This window comes from Mixophyes fleayi, chromosome 11, assembly GCF_038048845.1.
Source record: "Mixophyes fleayi isolate aMixFle1 chromosome 11, aMixFle1.hap1, whole genome shotgun sequence".
Lineage (NCBI taxonomy): Eukaryota > Metazoa > Chordata > Amphibia > Anura > Limnodynastidae > Mixophyes > Mixophyes fleayi.
Window position 1 is genome coordinate 72,388,776 of NC_134412.1, and position 17,927 is coordinate 72,406,702.

General features: G+C 43.3%; 2 protein-coding genes and 1 long non-coding RNA gene across 10 annotated transcripts in view; 1 reads left to right on the forward strand and 2 right to left on the reverse strand.

Moving 5' to 3' along the window:
* Positions 1-6,091, forward strand: part of NOC2L (NOC2 like nucleolar associated transcriptional repressor) — a 48,897-nt gene extending 42,806 nt beyond the window's left edge. Inside the window, exons 18-19 of the mRNA XM_075191627.1 lie at positions 3,686-3,805; positions 5,105-6,091. Of these exons, the coding sequence (XP_075047728.1) occupies positions 3,686-3,805; positions 5,105-5,274 (290 nt within the window). The 3' untranslated portion in view covers positions 5,275-6,091. The remainder of the gene's footprint in view (positions 1-3,685; positions 3,806-5,104) is intronic.
* LOC142107959 (uncharacterized) lies at positions 1,168-12,973 on the reverse strand. Its single transcript, XR_012680056.1, has 3 exons — positions 12,811-12,973; positions 11,224-11,302; positions 1,168-1,717 (listed from the first exon to the last, which is right to left on the reverse strand). It is a non-coding gene; the product is annotated as an uncharacterized LOC142107959 (long non-coding RNA).
* Positions 12,974-16,423: 3,450 nt separating this feature from the next.
* SAMD11 (sterile alpha motif domain containing 11) overlaps positions 16,424-17,927 on the reverse strand; it is a 133,863-nt gene continuing 132,359 nt past the window's right edge. For 7 of the 8 annotated variants that reach the window (XM_075191622.1, XM_075191621.1, XM_075191620.1 and 4 more), the window contains one exon: positions 16,424-17,869. In XM_075191622.1, coding sequence (XP_075047723.1) covers positions 17,630-17,869 — 240 coding nt within the window. In that variant the 3' untranslated portion in view covers positions 16,424-17,629. The remainder of the gene's footprint in view (positions 17,870-17,927) is intronic. The other variant, XR_012680053.1, reaches the window with a different exon arrangement.

Sequence of the window (17,927 nt, forward strand, 5' to 3'; positions counted from 1 at the left end):
GTTTCTTTAGAGTGTCCCTCTGGCTTACTTATAGGGGGGGGGGGGGCAGCCATTATGAGAACTGAGCCAATATTCATAAGAATGAAGCCTGCCCATTCACTAGAAGGTAGTGCGTTACCTCAGATGTTCCTAGTGAGTGGATAGGCGGAATAAAGCCCATAAAGTAGGTGCCTCCCGCGTGTGTTGGCAACAGGTAAACATTAATCAACGAACCACATTTTATCTTGTTTATCTTCTCATGTCAGCGCACAAAACGAAGTAGTGTGTATATGTACAGCTGTGAGAATGGAGCTTCCAGCTGACCTCGCTGCACAATGTCTATCAAGGCAGAACGCTCGTGTCCTTCAGGAATGGAACGGGAAACCCCACATTAACCTCTTCACTGCTAGTGTATAGATACTTGGTCTGTTCAATCAACTTATATACACACATGACTAGGCTCTTGGGGTTGTTCCTCCAGCACAGAAAGTGGTGGCAGCGACCACTATGTGCCTTACGCCTTCATAACTCCTCCCTTTGATGAAATCAAGATATCCTGCTTGGCACCCAGCAATCTTTGGATACCACCCAAACCTCTTGTGTTCTCTCTATTACTTTCTCTCTCAGGTCTCTTACTCCTGTATATTGCACCCTTTTATCTTGTCTCTTTTTATATTACAGTGTGGTCTGTACTTTAGTTTTCCTGTGGTCGCTACATGTGGTCTTTTTTGGGAATGTTACAGGATTTCTAGGTCATACTTCTCACTGTCAGGATATCTGATCTTCTTTGCAGGTCGCCTGTGTTAACTTGGTGAGGTCCTTCACCTCTCCCTGCGCTGTTCAGTTTAGGATTTCTACTAATAGGCTGCGCAGTTTAGCTGCTTTTCCCTCCTGTTCGGAAAAGCTTTGTCTTCCTTCAGTTTCCTGACGTTTTTCTCCAGAGTGGTCGAGGGGGTCCTCTCCTCCCATCTGGTGGGACAGTTTTAGAGCTGGGACTTCCGTGATGACTACATCGCGGCCCCCATGCACGCCATCCTCCGCTCCTTGCCAGAAATGTGGTGTTAATTCTGTCTGAGAGTCCTGCACAGGCCCCTGTGACCGCAGGTGGACCTGCCCTCTGTAGCTTATGGTACCTTAGGGGGATGAGATGTAATTTGGAGCATATATGTCTGAGAGATGATGGGTTAGTTTATTATACATACGTTTTCAATACCTGAGAGGTGAGAATCTCATTGGGGAATTACTACAGCAAGAGGCATCTTGGCCAGAGACCTGGTTGTTGCCCCTTTATTCGTAGATAAACAATGGCTGAGAGTTGCGGTCGTCTGAATTGGCACAGACTCGTTGTTAACCAAATGTAATAAGTATTGTGTTACCAGGTTTACTCTCTCCTGAAGCTTCGGCCGTGAAGTTGACAAATAATAGAGTTTGAGTAAATGTTAGCCAGAATGTTTACAAGTTGTATCAAAAAAAATGTAACCTGTGCACACGAGTGTTAATTAAATCCGTCTAGTTTTTGACGGGTGAAGAGCGGTAAGATTGAGGCTCACCGTGGGATCATTACGTCTGTGTAGTGCACATCAGGTGACGGAACAGCCACGGAGTGTATTAGTGCACATTAATCTTTCCCCTGTCGTGTTTCGTCGTCTGTAAAGTGCACTGCTCCATTGTCCTTCTGTAGAGATCAGTGATATGTGAGATCTCGCCTCTCCTCTATCCACACTTTCATGCACGTGCCCTAAAAGTTGTAAAATAGGCAATATGTAGTATCAATACAGTGGAAATAAAGAAAAGATGTATAAGTGCACCTATTGGACACATTTTATTTTACCTTTTCACCTGATGTGTCTGTAAAATATATAAATACAATTAAAATAAACCTACAATTGTTCTTTATGGAGATGCTCTAGTAGAGAGAACTCTTCATACTGTTTGCTTGGGGAGCATGAGCTGTATTCTATTTGCGCTGTGCAAATGAAACTGGCTGGCGTTGGCCTTATGATAAGGGGGTGGCACCATGCCCCCTGGAACAGCCAGCTTGAAGTAGTTGCCCCTCCCCCCCCCCCCCGCCCCCCTTCCGTTGGTTTCAGCTAATATTGGATACATTGTGCTATAGAGTGTGTAGAGGGGTGACTGTGAATAGGCCGGGGGATTAATTTGGACACCCAACCGCATGTAATTTTTTTACTTTTTTATTGATTGATTTTCTCTTACCACTTAGGCACCACTGAGGCGCTTTGTGCCTCTAGAATTTGTAACCACTTTTTCACTTTTTATGGTGTGTTTATTTCTTTTTTCTTTTTTAACCAAACATGGCTGCTTCCATGACCGCTATACCGTAATACGGTAGATTACATTGTGTGTGCTGGACCCACATGTAAGGTTGTGGGAAAACGATCTACCCTCTTTGATAGAAATAGCAGACATTATAAATCCAGATGTACAACATGGAGAAATCCATCCATTTCTTGTTCATATAACGCACCTCCCGCTGTAGCAGTTGAGGTACCAGCCTGTGGCCGTGCGCTCCGTGCTGCCAGGGCTTATTAGTGGCTCCTCCAGCAGGGCCGGAATGACTCCTTGTCAGGTAATTAGCCGAGAGGAGTAGGCAGCTGGAGTATCCGTGAGAGCCTCTCTAATGAGCACCGTGCGAGCGCTTACTGACGGCCCTCTAATGGACGCTGGAGACCTGGCTCCTTACTCTGCCCACAGTCACATCCAGAAGTGCAGCGGGGGCTCTGTGGGTTTATCTGCTCGCTGCTTTCTCTCATTAAACCCTGCTCGCTTTCCTCATATTACCTGGTGGCGGTTGGACTTTTTGGGTTTTTCCTTCCAAAATGGAGACGTGAACGTGTTTGTATAATATATTTGTGTATATAACCACTTTCCTTCTCTGCTTTTTATTTCAAGGCTCTGTTCTGGTCTCCGGAGCGTTTCATTGTATTATACTCACATTCAGCCACTTTCTGGCTTCAGAGTTAGTGTTCGCACCCTGATGGATTCATGTTCCTGTCAGGACACTGCAAACATAACACATACTGATAGTGTGCAACATCTGGGTACCCTGTACAGAGCGCTGTGTGCAAGGAACACAAACTGCAATGCTGTGTGTTCTGCCATTACATCAGTTTGATGTCCTGCAGTGCTAATGTTACACACACATCACATGAGCCTTTTATATTGCGCCAGAGTTATTGATGACCCTGGATAAGTTCTATACAACAAGTGGTTTTGGTGGTCCCCTTACAGCCTATTTAAAAAATACTGCTCAACAGCGCCATCTCTGGCTCTTCTGTGGCATTCTGTGATCGAGATAAAAAGCCATTCCGAATAGAGAGAAGTCATCCAATCCTACCATCTCCTTAATGTGCAACGCTGTCTCTTATAGGATGTATATGTAATGCTAATAATCTTGTGTGGATCTGTGGTTATCAGTGGAAGCAGCCACAGGTCACATATCTGCTTCCTCACTGATGCATAAGTCATATTAAGATTGATTTATCTGTGCTTAAAGGGTCCCTAATCGTAAAACAAAATTCTCTTGCTTTATTTCTCTCGCGCCCACGTTCTCATCTCGCGCCCGCCTCTCGTACAACCAAAATGCCTAATATTGACATATACTGCCATTACCTCTGGCAGAGACCTAGTTTAATGTTTGTTAGGAGGAACACACTAAACTTAATCAATGGACTGTCTGTTTCTACAGGAAAGCCGAAACCAAACAAAAGAAAGGACGAGTCATCCGACGAAGGTTCTGAGCTAAGCAGCAGCGAGGGAGAGGAGGGCGAGTATGAGGTGGAAGATGATGAGAGCAGTGGTTTGGATGGTAAGTGTCTGTATAATACTGTGCACACCAGTGATGGGCAACAGACGGCCCTCCGAGACTCCGCCTGCGACCCCCTACACTTGTTTAACAGACCTGCTGATATGTTTTTACAGATCGGTGTCTTTCTGTGATTATATGTATTGTTTTAACTTATTACTGACATTAAAGGTAATTTTCGGCCCATGTAAAGGTTAGCGAGCTGCACCACGCAGCCCCTGAAAGTGCATCAGGTTTCCTATCACTGGTGTACACCTTTTACAGCCAATTCATTGTGCACCAGCTACCTGGAGAAGTCACGTCATACAACGCTGCAGAGGTGAACAGTGTTCGGTGGAGTTTGTTTACTTGTAGTTGTGTGAAAAGCTGTTAGAAAAAAAAGCCTGAAATGTTCTTTCTTTCTACTAAGAATGTTTTTGAGGCTAGGGACGTAGCGGGAACCAGGCCTTAAGGGGTTAATCTAGTACAGCTGGTCGGTAATGAGCTGTGGAGGCAGTGTGGGACAGAACGCTTTATCGCAGGCCCTGTGTCATTAATCACCAGATACAGGGAGAGCTGAGTTCTGGCAGGCACGGTGCACTACAGCTCCTCCCCCCCCCCCACGGCACATTTACATAGCCTTATCCTCGTACACCCAGAGATTACTGCCAGATCCTGGACACCTATAATGGAGGCATGGGGGAATCTTTCATTGATTTACGACTTCGTTTCTGTTATATATATATATATATATATATATATATATATATATATATATATATATATATATATATATTGTAATTTTTTTTTTATTTATTCTTTTGACCATCAAATTGGTCCTCGATATTGAACATATATTGCTAAAGAAATATTCTGAACATTTTTGGAAGTGATATACTGATTAATGTTTCCGTACCAGTAACACTGTAGCTCCGAGAGAGCTTTTACAGTGCATGCTTTTTTTTTTAAAGAAAAAATGATATCACGTTATATTTTTTTTTAGTTTTGACACCTCCTGATTTTATTATTCTCCCCTGTTTTATTTAATTTGGCATTGAACATTCCTATATTCTACAAACCAGGCCATATACCATATTCATTATGTATAAGAGCGACTTCCAAAGCCGGGTAAGAAGGTGTCTCTCCTTTAGACACTGTGCATCTGGCTGCAAAGCCTGGCTTGCGCTACTGCCCTCTCTATCTGGATGCTGCAGCAAGCAGCGATAAATTAATGAGCGCCGAGATTAATTAGTGATGAGCCACCCTCGGCCGGCTTGTTCCTTCCTGATAAAGCAGAATTTATATTTGCTCTTCCGCCCACAGGGGAATCGCAGGATGAAGACGAGGAGGTGGGGGGAGAAGTTAAAGCCCACAAGAAAAAGAACCCGAAGATGAAGAAGGGGGAGCAGCGCCTCTCGCAGGCCGACCTAAACGAACTAGCCAAGGGAGAGGAAGATATTGTGCAGGATCTAGAATTCTCAGACGATGAGTAAACATGCAGCGATTGTACCAATAACTCTTCGTCTGCTGGACGCCGTCCCTGGCTGGCGTTCTCCGAGTATCTCACAGAACGTTCCGTGCAGCGGAATAAGAGACACCTGGTACCAGCCATTGTACTGCTGCTGCCACTTGGCGTGGAAAACCTGCCCACTTAAAAATGTGTACAAGAGATTTTATAGAACTATATTACAATACATATCCTGTAGCCCAGATTACAGCTCATGTAACCGACGCGATGAGAACGGGGTGCAGGATATGAAGAGGAAGCACAATGATGAATATTTTAGTACCTAAGGGTTGTACAGAGTTGCAATACAGTTAAACCACTCTGGTTATTGTCATGGTGTGCGGACGGTTTGGGGTTTTCCATCTGTAAGTAACAGACTAAGGAATTCTACGGGGCATATTCAGTTCTTGGCATTACTGCCGAAAGCAACGCGCCGCGCGCACTATTACCGTCATTGCGGTAATAGTGCGCGTAAATACCGGTATTATGGTACTTTTTCCCGCTGGATTTCAGCTCGCGGCTCGGAGCTGCGAGCTGAAATCCGGCTTACTACTACCGTAATACCGGTAATAGTTTTTCCGCAATGGAAACCGTGGAGAATTGAATGTGCCCCTAAATGTCAGTAACCAGTTATATATTAAGTATTTGACACAATTAAATGTACCCCCATCATTTGGAACTTCAGGCTGTCCTGTTTATCACAATAGAAACTCTGGCGGGATCTGTCTGTAAGAACAAGGCTGTATTATTGTGTATAGAACATGTTACGAACATGTATTTATATAAAAAAACAAAATAACAAATAGGGTCGACTATCTTTTGGATTATTATTTTTTTTGCAAACTTGCTGAGTGTTCACTTGATCTCTAAACTCTTGTACTGACCAGAGAGTTGCATGTATAACTAATGTGAGGGGAGCAGGGCAGTCCTCCGCTCCATGCGCTGATGGAAGTTGTCCTGGAGAAAGACCCTGAATACAGACGTGTGCTGTCTTACTTGAATTTGTCTCAAATCCTCTTTAGAAAAACAAAAAAAACTTACTGGATCGATCTTACTTAACTTCTCCCTACCCTAGCAGGAGCCCTCAATGCAGCTGGTTTTCCCAGAGTTCCTCTGGTTCACGAATATATAGAACTGCCGAATTCAGTTCACCTCTTTAAAATGATGACAGTGAGATGTGTGTGCAGGAGGACCAATCACAAACCACGATTTATCGATTGGCCCTCCCACTTACACTTTTTAGGTCAAAACGAGCGGCACTTGGGGCTTCCAACTGGGGTAGGGAGAAGCTTAGTGATATACATGGTAATGGTTAGTCCGGCTTTAAATGGGACTAAGAAATTCCACTCCATCAGTGGGCTACCCCTGTGTATGTCTTCACTAAACTGCAGCCTTATGAAGCACTTGCTTATCCAGTCTCCCAAGCTGTGGCTTTTAGCTGCTACAAGGTAAAGTACCACCCTCCTAAGTAACTCTGCCAGAATGTATAACGGATGCCTGGGAAGCTGCAGCTACAAAGTTAGCTGTGGAGGAACGCGTCAGCTCCACCATATATACACCATGCAGGGTATATAGCTAAGCCTTTAGCATCAGTTATTGCTCACGGAGACACAGGCTCTAGTATATATCACCCAAATGTCTTAAGTGAATATTTATAACTGTTTTGTTTTCACTTTATCTTTATTCTCTACAAATAATAATGTGTGAGAATTGAGAGTAAAGGATATAGTAGGATAATGTGAATCCTGTTCTAATAAGGCGATGGAGACAGTGTGATGCTCTGGGCAATGTACTGCTGGGAAACCTTGGTTCCTGGCATTCATGTGCAGGTTACTTTCACACGGACCACCTACCTAAACATTCCTGCAGACCAAGTACACTCATGGTATTCCCCGATGTCTGTGGCCTCTTTCAGCAGGATAATGCTCCCTGCCACCGAAGCCTTAAAGGATCTGCTCTTAGTGTCTTAGTGCCAGATACCACAGGACACCTTCAGTGGTGTTGTGGAGTCCATGCCTCTATGGGTCACAGCTGTTTTGGTGGCACGAGGGGGACCTACACAGTATTAGGCAGGTGGTTTTAATGTTGTGGCTGATGTGTGTTTAGCCTTGTGACGATATAAAGTACTGGTGGAAATGGAAAAATATTGACACTTCGAAATAAAGGTGTCCAAATACAGGCATGAGAGCTCCGTAACCAGAGCTGCACCCAGTTTGGTCACTGCGGTGCGCTCAGTAATGCGATTTACAGCGCAGTTAGTGTGCCAGACACCACATAATGGATGATCATGGTATCTCCTGTCTGGACATACCACCAATGCTAATATCATCATCGGCTATTTATATAGCGCCACTAATTCCGCAGCGCTGTACAGAGAACTCACCCACATCAGACCCTGCCCCATTGGAGCTTACAGTCTACATTCCCTAACATACACACACAGAGACTAGGGTCAATATAATAGCAGCCAATTAACCTACCAGTACGGGGAGAACATACAAACTCCATACAGATAAGGGCATGGCAGAGAATCGAACTTGTGATGCCAGTGCAAACCACTAAGCCACCGTGCTGCCTGATATGTGATCAATCCTGCTCTGGGCCATAACAGGTTAACAGCCCTCACTCACGTAGTGCACATTCTATCTAAATTGGCCGTCCAAATTACGGCGGGGTAGCTGAAGAATTTTGTGCTAAAACTTAGTCTGCAAACAGCCTGTTCTGTAGATGTGCTTGACTGAAGATACAGACAGGAAGTCTAGACCTAACCTTATCTCACATATTTGCAGTACAGAGTTCCTGTAACCTTTGCATATATAATTTTTGAACGTTGCTAAGTGGCTCTTTTACATGAGCGATTTTGAATTTTTGGTTTACTTGTCCTTCAAGGAAGAAATAGAATAATTGATGTAGTAAGTGGGCGAGACCAGTGAGCTGGAGCGTGCCAGAAGTGTGGTAGGATAAAAGGTGGAAGCTTTCAAGTCTGGAATATGCATCTTCTCCTAAATCCTCCTCATATCCTGACTAGTAGGACAAAGAGACCATTTTTGAGTGTCTTTTAAACAGAATGTACAGTGCAGATCCAACATATGTGATGACCCTGTGTGCTGGAGCAGGGGTGGGCGCAGCTTGGTACACAGATTAAATGGCTGCATTTGATGCGTCTTTGGTTGACACTCAAAAACCTAATGCAGCAGCTGGCGGAGTGTAATTATTTGGGGATGCAGGGGGCTTAACTCAGAGGGGTCCTCCAAATCTAAGTAAAGTTAGGGACTCCTATCCCCTTCACAACAATCCGCTTTCTCTTATATCTGGTCTTACCCGTCCACATTGGAAATTAACTTTTATCTTGTATTCCAGTAGGCTTTGTTTTGTCTCTTATTCATTCATATAGATAGTTATTCTGATGTTTCTCTCAGATTGGTCCCATGGGCTCCAGGAGTTTATACTTATTATACGTATGGTATCAGGATAGATTCACACAGAATTCTCACTTATCCATAAAATGTGTTGTGACGGGTATGAAGGACAATTACTGGGAGTGTACTATTCATACTTATACGTGATTCGCTGACTATGGGCACATTCACTTGTCTCCACTTTCTGCAGAAATTGTCTAATTACTGTTTTGCAACTCAATGATCAGAGGATTCTCACGGTTGGGATATTTCCAAGCCAGATATGAAAGGAAATTTGTTTTGAGTTACTGATGTTCATTTGTGCTATATTTTTGACTAGCTTTTCTATGTGGGACTGCAGACGAAGGGGCCTATTTATGAAAGTGTTCAATCCCCAAAAACGTAACCTCAGAATCCTTATTTACTATCACTGCATCACAGTAGATATCTGCTGCTTTGCAGAGCTCTTCATTCTACTGAGCAGTCCCCATAACAGTGTTTGGGCACTGCTCAGTATCGCTATTTACTAAAGGTTGATAAATAAAAATTATCAATTTTTTAGCATGTTCAGCTGGCGTACATTATCATAATTGAAAAGTTTCAGTGCTGTCAGCTCTGCTACGAAGAGCAGAGCTGGACAGCGCATGTGTGGAGGGATCACATGATCCCTCCCTGTCACTCACCGCTCTCTCTGCCACTGTTTAGTGCAGGAATGATTGAGCGCATGCCCGAAGTTTTTAGTCGGCGCATGCGCACATGAGTGAGAAGAGGACCCCTCTGGTTCGCATACTTCTATGGAAGTGAAGAGGCAGGAGTAAGTTTTGCACTTCACAGGAACAGCAGTTCCTGTGTAGGTTTTTCATAAATATGAGAAATAGTTCAATCCTTATCAATGCGGTAAGGATTGAAAACTATTTTTCATTTTATGTGGTGGTTGATATATGTGACCCTAAATGTGCTATGGACAATAGTTCAGGATGTCCTAAAATATAGCGTTCTGTGTCCCTGTGGCAGCTTTCTAGCACAGCGGCTAATGGGAGATCAACATGGGGTCTAGCCTGACAGTTTCTGGATTTTTCCCAAGTTTTTCCTAAACCCACCCCCAAAACACCTGGCCCTCCTGTAACCATTCTTTCCATTCAGCTTCCATTGATTTTAAAATTATTTTTACTCTTATGGGTGCAGGGATGCAGGCTTAAATGTTTTGATCAAAATATGAACCAATACCACGTTTTCATTTTGCTAGGTACACACAGATATGCAGTGTAAAGGACAAACGTTGACAGCAACTGCCGTTTTTGTATACATATAGGACATTTTATACTGCTATGAAGCTGGTGCCATATATTATATGTAAGCGAGAGCAGGTTTATTTCTTCTGTTGAATTTCATACATACTTGATCCGAGGGTGTAAATTTCAAGCCTGGCCATTACAGCTAATCTCTTTGGCGATTTTTCTGTTGCTCCATTCACTGAATTAGCCTGACTCAGGTTAATTGCAAAGACAAGTTCTAAATTAATCTGACCAGGTTACAATCCGGTTATTCATTCCGCCTGCTCTTCGAACTACAGGATCTGCCAGTAATTAAGCCACGTGTGTTTAAGATGTTGGAATAAACTACCCCACGTGTACTTATCAATTACTATCTTTCACACTGATTGATGGGGCTATTGGCCTATCTTGTTTTCTGCCCAATGGAGTTTGCTTTGGACAGTTTATGACAATCGTTTGCAGTACAACTAATTATGTCAATCGCGCGTCTGCTGGTTTCCAAACCGTTACACTAATTCTTCTGTCGGCAGCTTTGGACTTTTGTACAAAACTTTATCCACACAAAATATTAACTATAAGCAACAAAATGACATTTGTAAAATAAGAGAAACAACTGTGTCCTCCTAAAATGATGACCAAATAGAAATTGTACACAACTTTTATGACTTATGATTTGCTGTTCATAAGATAAGTGTATTTTATCATCAAGACAAGTTCTACTATTAGGTCAATATCAAACTTCTGTAACTGAAGTGTACAGTGTTTGGCCTATTGTCAAAAATGTACATTACAGATAATCAGTTGTCTGGGTCACTGCCAAATTCCTGTTGCATTTTTAATATGAAACAAATTTTTTACAATGGAGGCAGAAATCCCTAAAGGCCATCCAGCCTCACAAACAGGGCTGCCAAGAAGAATTCAGGGCCCGGGTACAACAAATTCATGGGGCCCCCCTCATAGTCAAGTAAGCCCCAAGAATTTAGGTGTATGGTCATACATTCAGGGGCGTGGCTAGCCAAACGGTGGTGCAAAAATTTTGGGGGCGTGACAAACGTGCCATTGGGGCGTGGCTAACATAAAAACCACTAGGCTCTCAATTCTTTCAGGACATCTACCACCACAGTGTAGTATACAAACAATGCAGTGTGTACACAAACAGTTCAGTCTTGGCCTACACCTTACATTGGGCACAACATTCACCAAAAATTGGTATTGTCCCTACTAGAATCACAACATTTCACACACTGTGCTGCTCTCTCCTACCTGTTCTTCTCACTTTCTCCACCTGTGGCTGCTGGTTTCTTTAGTTGTGGCTTGTCTGGATCCAGAAATGTTGAAGGACCTATTTTGAAAAAAAAATGGCTACATTTAGAAAATTACAGCCAGCCCCGGCGTTAAATCAATAGCACCCACGATTAATAATTAGGCCTTCCTCCAGCCCCAACATTTAAAATAATACTATTCACATTTAATAAATAAACCTATTTCCCTTCCTGCAAATAGCCCCAGCAATACCTATTTCCCGCAACCATCACTGCCATTAAATAATTCATAGTCACATTTAATAAATAGACCTCATTCTCCCTAAACTCACCCCAAGATTCAATAGCCCCCAAACCACCCCATCTTAAATTAATAGTCCCTACTATTAAATTGCCTCACCATCACCCTACAAACAAAATAGCGCCCATTAATTAGCTGCCACCTACCTCACACACACTACATTGCAACAAGCCCCCTGTGCCATCACACACACAATATTGTGCCCCTTCATCACAACTACACTGTACCCCCTTATGCTCACACTGCGACCTCCATGCTGCTTTTCCCCCTTCTTTTTTACTTTGTGCCTCTCTCCCACTTTTTTTATTCCTCTCTCCCACTTTTTTTCCTCCTCTGTTGCTCTCTCCCACTTTTTTTCCTCCTCTGTTCCTCTCCCACTTTTTTTTCCTCCTCTGTTCCTCTCTCCCACTTTTTTTCCTCCTCTGTTCCTCTCCCACTTTTTTTTCCTCCTCTGTTCCTCTCTCCCACTTTTTTTCATCCTCTATTCCTCTCTACCACTTTTTTTCCTCCTCTGTTCCTCTCTCCCACTTTTTTTTTCCTCCTCTGTTCCTCTCGCCCACTTTTTTTCCTCCTCTGTTCCTCTCTCCCACTTTTTTTTCCTCCTCTGTTCCTCTCTCCCCAATTTTTTTTTATTCCCCTGTGGCTCTCTCCTTTTATTCCTCCTCTGTTCCTCTCTCCCACTTTTTTTCATCCTCTGTTCCTCTCTCCCACTTTTTTTCCTCCTCTGTTCCTCTCTCCCACTTTTTTTCATCCTCTGTTCCTCTCTCCCACTTTTTTTTCCTCCTCTGTTCCTCTCTCCCACTTTTTTTCATCCTCTGTTCCTCTCTCCCACTTTTTTTCCTCCTCTGTTCCTCTCTCCCACTTTTTTTTCCTCCTCTGTTCCTCTCTCCCACTTTTTTTCATCCTCTGTTCCTCTCTCCCACTTTTTTTCCTCCTCTGTTCCTCTCTCCCACTTTTTTTTCCTCCTCTGTTCCTCTCTCCCCAATTTTTTTTTATTCCCCTGTGGCTCTCTCCTTTTATTCCTCCTCTGTTCCTCTCTCCCACTTTTTTTCCTCCTCTGTTCCTCTCTCCCACTTTTTTTTCCTCCTCTGTTCCTCTCTCCCACTTTTTTTTCCTCCTCTGTTCCTCTCTCCCCAATTTTTTTTTATTCCCCTGTGGCTCTCTCCTTTTATTCCTCCTCTGTTCCTCTCGCCCACTTTTTTTTCCTCCTCTGTTTCTCTGTCCCCTTTCTTTATAGTACTGTCCCTCTCTGTTTTCCTCCCCTTGCCTCTCCGTTTCTTTACTTACCTTTTGTCAACTTCTTTCTTTTCTTTTCTGCTCTTCTGTCTCCTCTTCTGTCTTCTTTCTTCATGCTGGCTGCGGCGCTCCTCACTGACTGACGGGCGTGACTTGATGACGTCACGCCCGGCAGTCAGTGTGAATGGAGGAGAGGAGGGACACGGCGCCGCGCGATCACGTGAGTATTTTTTATTTTTATTTATTCTTTCTTCCAGCTCCCAAGAACCCCAAGAGTAAACTGTACCCGCTCCCCCCCCCTCCCCCTCTCGGCGGCCCTGCTCACAAATCACCATTACAAAGTGTAATACCCTTCCCCTTTCTGTTTATAGGCTATGTTCAGCGTAGCAACGAGTCACTGGCTATCACTCCGAAGCGCATGGCATTAAGGGAATACCTTAAATCTGTCTGGATGAGATGGCCCTAGTTAGTATTGCAAATAGCCCCACTAGGCTGTATGTGAGCCTGGGAGGTATCTATACAGTTTAACCACTTAAGATGCTTTACAGACGTTTATAATAGAGCCAATGAAAATTAAAAATGGGGTTTGATGGAGCTACAGCTCAAAGCTGCCTCTCACAAATAGGACTGAGGTGGATTAGGTCTGCTACAAATCTACCATAATAATCTATGCTGGACTGGGCTATCCAAGGCAGGATATACAAAGCATAATATACAAAGTTGATCTATCATTAATAAATGTACATGTAAGCTGCAGGTGTTTTTGACAATTTATTTACATTCGCTGTTGAGTAAAATCTATTGTCCTCTGTTATCTGAGACTTAATTTCAGTTGGTGGTAATCTGCAGCGTCCTTCAGTAGGATTACAGACAGTAAGTCTGGTGTGCATGGGACAGCAAACATCACATTTACAACTACAAATATCTTCTGCTAGCACTTCTACGCATACATCTATAAAATAATATTCGTTTAACTATTTCTATAGGACACTTTGTATGTTAGATTTAGTGTCCTTACAGTGCGAACAGTATTCCTAATATAAAAGTGGCATATAAAGCATTTGTGACTTGTGAGCATTTTGTAGAGGCCTTAATGTGTTGGACCCGGGGGTTTACTGGGTGCGGAAGGCTGGCTCTTTCAGCAGTGTAACGGTTAAGCGTAGCTCCATAAAGCCTCTCAATCCCTACAGGATGGAGCCCTGGAGGCGTTTTGCATGCTCAATAAGCGTAGAGAGCGCCGCTGTGCAGGTTACTCCTTTCTGCTGTGAAGTCGTGCTTTGTAGTGACATCAAAGGGTTTATTTTCTGGTCTCCCCTTTGAAAGAAAAGCTGCCACCAGGCTCGTTTTTCCCCAGAACTTCTTGATAACCCTTTGTCTGCTGACAGCCTGACCTGCCAGGAGCAAGGAAAGTGGTGCTGTGCGGCGGTCCCTAGCATGCTACATATGGGGGGGGGGGGCAGAAGTTGACAGACAGGGCTTCTCATCCCACTGGGATAACTGAGAAGCTTTTACCCACTGGGTGGAGGGAGACAGGCTGACAACTTGGATTTAGTCTGTCAAGGAGATAACTACTGTTGTGATCATGGAGCCAGACCGGTAGCTTGTCTAGGACTTATCCCCATCGAGCTCCGAACCTAAGATTTCTGTTTGAAGCACAAGACGCATTTCTAAACAGTTCTGTACATGACTTAATGGAAGCAGATTGTGGAATAATCCTGGACACCCGATGCAGGGAAGCATGTCAAAGGTTTTGGTAAAGGTGGGCAGCACGGTGGCTTAGTGGTTACAGCACTGGGGTCATGAGTTCAATTCCTGACCATGGCCTTTCCTGTGAGGAGTTTGTATACTGGTAGGTTAATTGGCTGCTATCAAATTTACTTTAGTGTGTGTGTGTGTGTTAGGGAATTTAGACTGTAAGCTCCAATGGGGGCAGGGACTGATATGAGTGGGTGCTCTGTACAGCGCTGTGGAGTTAGTGGCGCTATATAAATGGTAATCATTTCCTACACTATATTCTCCCGCACCAAAAAACCTAAAATTATTCTTATAATGTTCATTTTTAGACAGATTTCAAATCTTCCAGAACTCTTCTCTGAACTATCGATGGGTTCTGGGTCAAATATTGTCAGACCTATGATTCTTATGGGCAGCCCTGGGACCATGTACCCAATTCAATTGTCATAGAACATGGGAGACAAAAGTTGGTGCACACATAACGGCAAAAGAAAAAGTGCTGTAACTCATAGCAACTAGACGTTTGCTTTTTTTTTCCCCTTAGTAGCAAAAGCAACCAGATTCTGTATTTGTTCTAAATTACAGCACCTTTATTTTGCAGTTGTCTGCACCCTTTTTTAATAAATTACACCAGATATGGAAGGAATGATTTGTTTTATTTATTGGGAATTATGGCCTTATTATCACAAAATGGAACACATTTGGAATTGCATTGGACATTTTCAAAACTGCTGGGAAGCGAATACTTCTAATGTAGTCTCAACTAGTCACGTTGTGTGTGGGGGTGGGGGGGGGGGGGGATTTAAGTCTGACAGCTTCTGGTTCAGAGTTCAGCTTCATCCATTCATATTGTGGTGGAAAAACCTGGTTGCACAGGAGGGAGGTGACCTCACATCCATTATGCTGTCAATCTTTATATTCTTATGGGTGTTTTTATTTTAGTAGTTGTGGAAGGTAAGATGTACTTATGACAAATTTGCGGAGACGAACTTGATTGTAAGCTCTTGGAAGCATGAAATGTGATTGTTCCTGTGGTCCTTGGTTGGTAGTATTCCCCATCCATCAATTTTTAAAAAGGTTGTCAGGCCTGCAGCTATGGTGGATTGTGAATTCTATTGTAATATAAAGCACTGTGAGGGGCGATGCTCCGAATTCCTAATATACAACCAGAATAAAATCTAATTCATTCATCTTTGCTTTTAGAATTATTAACCCAGTGTCATATGTCCATCTTTAGTGATGTTTTATGCTGTTTTATTTGGAATATTTTACACTGGTTCAAGTGAGCAAATGAAAGATTGCCTGAAATATTTCTCTTATCCCTTTCCATGTATCCCCCCCCCCCCCTCCAGGCTCCATTGCTTCCATTCAATGTTTGAGGGCACTAGTTTACACCCAGCTCTCTCAAGGCCCCAACACAACATCTCCACTCTGCCTTTCTAAAACCTTGATTTTCATTTTCAGCATCAGTTGTTGAACAGAAAGCCTCTAGCATAGTATAAAGAGGAGTTTGTTGTGGAGGCTTCCAGGTGCAGTAGCGGTGCTACAACCCCAAAGCTTCACCCGTACACCACCAAGCGGGATGATTGATTGGTTCTTATGGCGATCCACTGTTTGTTTTTCAATAATCAGGATGGTGCGCATTGGAGACCAAGCAACTCCCATCAAGTAATATATGTTATGGGTTTATAACATGACATTAGATTGATCAAATTTTAGGACTTGTTGAGGATTAGATGATTCTGTTATGAGAAGTATAATGGAATGAGCACACAATGCCACTGGCATCAGGAAACATCAATAAATATTACATTTATATTAAAAAAATGGTAAACGTTTAAGAAAACAAATGACAATATGCAGTGAACAAAGTATGAATGAATTAGTAATTTACTGATTTTCCATTTTAAATAAAAACAACACAAGCCACTTGTATAACTTTTTTTTTATTATTTGAATCTGCTGCTATGCAGCATACTCTGGTGATCTGTTAAGGTCTGAGTCTTTTAAACAAAACAAAACAAAATTGCTAATTGTACCGCCGATATACTTTTCATTTGTTTTTTTCCCCAATAAAAATTAACATAATCTGCCAATGAGCAATGAGTAGATGACGCAAAACATGTAAACAAAATAAACCCTTAAAATGAAAAAACCAGCACAAGGGCGCGTACCGTATCGATACCGATGAGAAAGTCTTAGGGCGCGGGGGCATTTCTGTCCGTTCGCAGTAGTTCAGCAGTACCACCTGTGGCTCCGGCCAGAGTCTGGGGCAGTCGTTGGCTGCCGTGTTGTCCGTGACCATTGTCCGTTATGAAAACCACTGCAAGGGGGGCTGTTTAAGGATTGTCCAAAGCAGCTGAATATGTCCCTTTTGTACCCCTTATGTTTATACCCATTTCTCAAACATATATGCAGAGAAAATAAAGGCAGCCTGTGTGGGGACATTTGTATATTTCTTTTCTTTCCATAATATCAGGAGTGGAGTATTAGTTTGGTGGGAACAATCCCTTGAAGCAGTATAGACTGAAAGAGAACCCTGTTCCAGCACTGTACTGACGCCAGCCAGGAGCAAGGCAGCGAGGTTATTCTTTGGTACAATAGTAAGTTGCTGGAGATGCATAGACAGCATTAGAAAGCAGGGAGAGGCGGCGTAAAACACCCACATCGTCGGCAGATTTCCATTCTCTAAAATAAGTCACGATTACACTGATCTGTTTTATTACCCTACAGGTGGGGTATTTTCCTGCCTCCCCCTGGCTGCAGTTGTGTGTGCGCGTGGCTGTCTCGTAGTCACCCCCTAGTTTCCTTATGCTTGTCCTACTCCTGTTATCTTCTTCAGTTTTCCAGGTATTCCCGGAATATAGTTGTCCACCTCTCTCTCTTTGATCGTTTTACAAAGGTGTCAATGGAAATAAAAATATATACATACATTTATCTATGTCTCACCCGTTCAGGGTGCAAGTTGTCCATTCGTTGTTTTGTTATAAACCTCTTTGCAAACTCTCTTGGTTGTTTTAGTCTCAAGCAGCTGAAGGGATAGCAGCTACCCAGAAGCAAGGTATCCCTTCTGGTTCAAAGCTCCGGCTCCAGCAAACACAGCGGTTAAAATATCCAGCTATAGGACAGGGCACGGTTAAGAAAGGGATTTAGCAGGTTCATTTAAGTATGTTGTGCTGCCGTTCTCGTGTTTGGGCGAGATACGGCTGGGGGGCAGGAGAGCGGTGGGGAAGGGGGATCCGGCGCTGCCAGTAGAGGGAGGTCTAATCTCGTTGCTTGCCAGGTCTCGGTCTGCTGCTCGCAGGCTTGGGTGCTGTAGGGGGAATGCCACTGGAAAACTGGCCATGTAAAGAACTCGTCCAATTCTCCTGGCGACCTGCAAAGTGAAGAATACATCAAGATTCAGTCCCGATATTGACCACATGTACATTAGG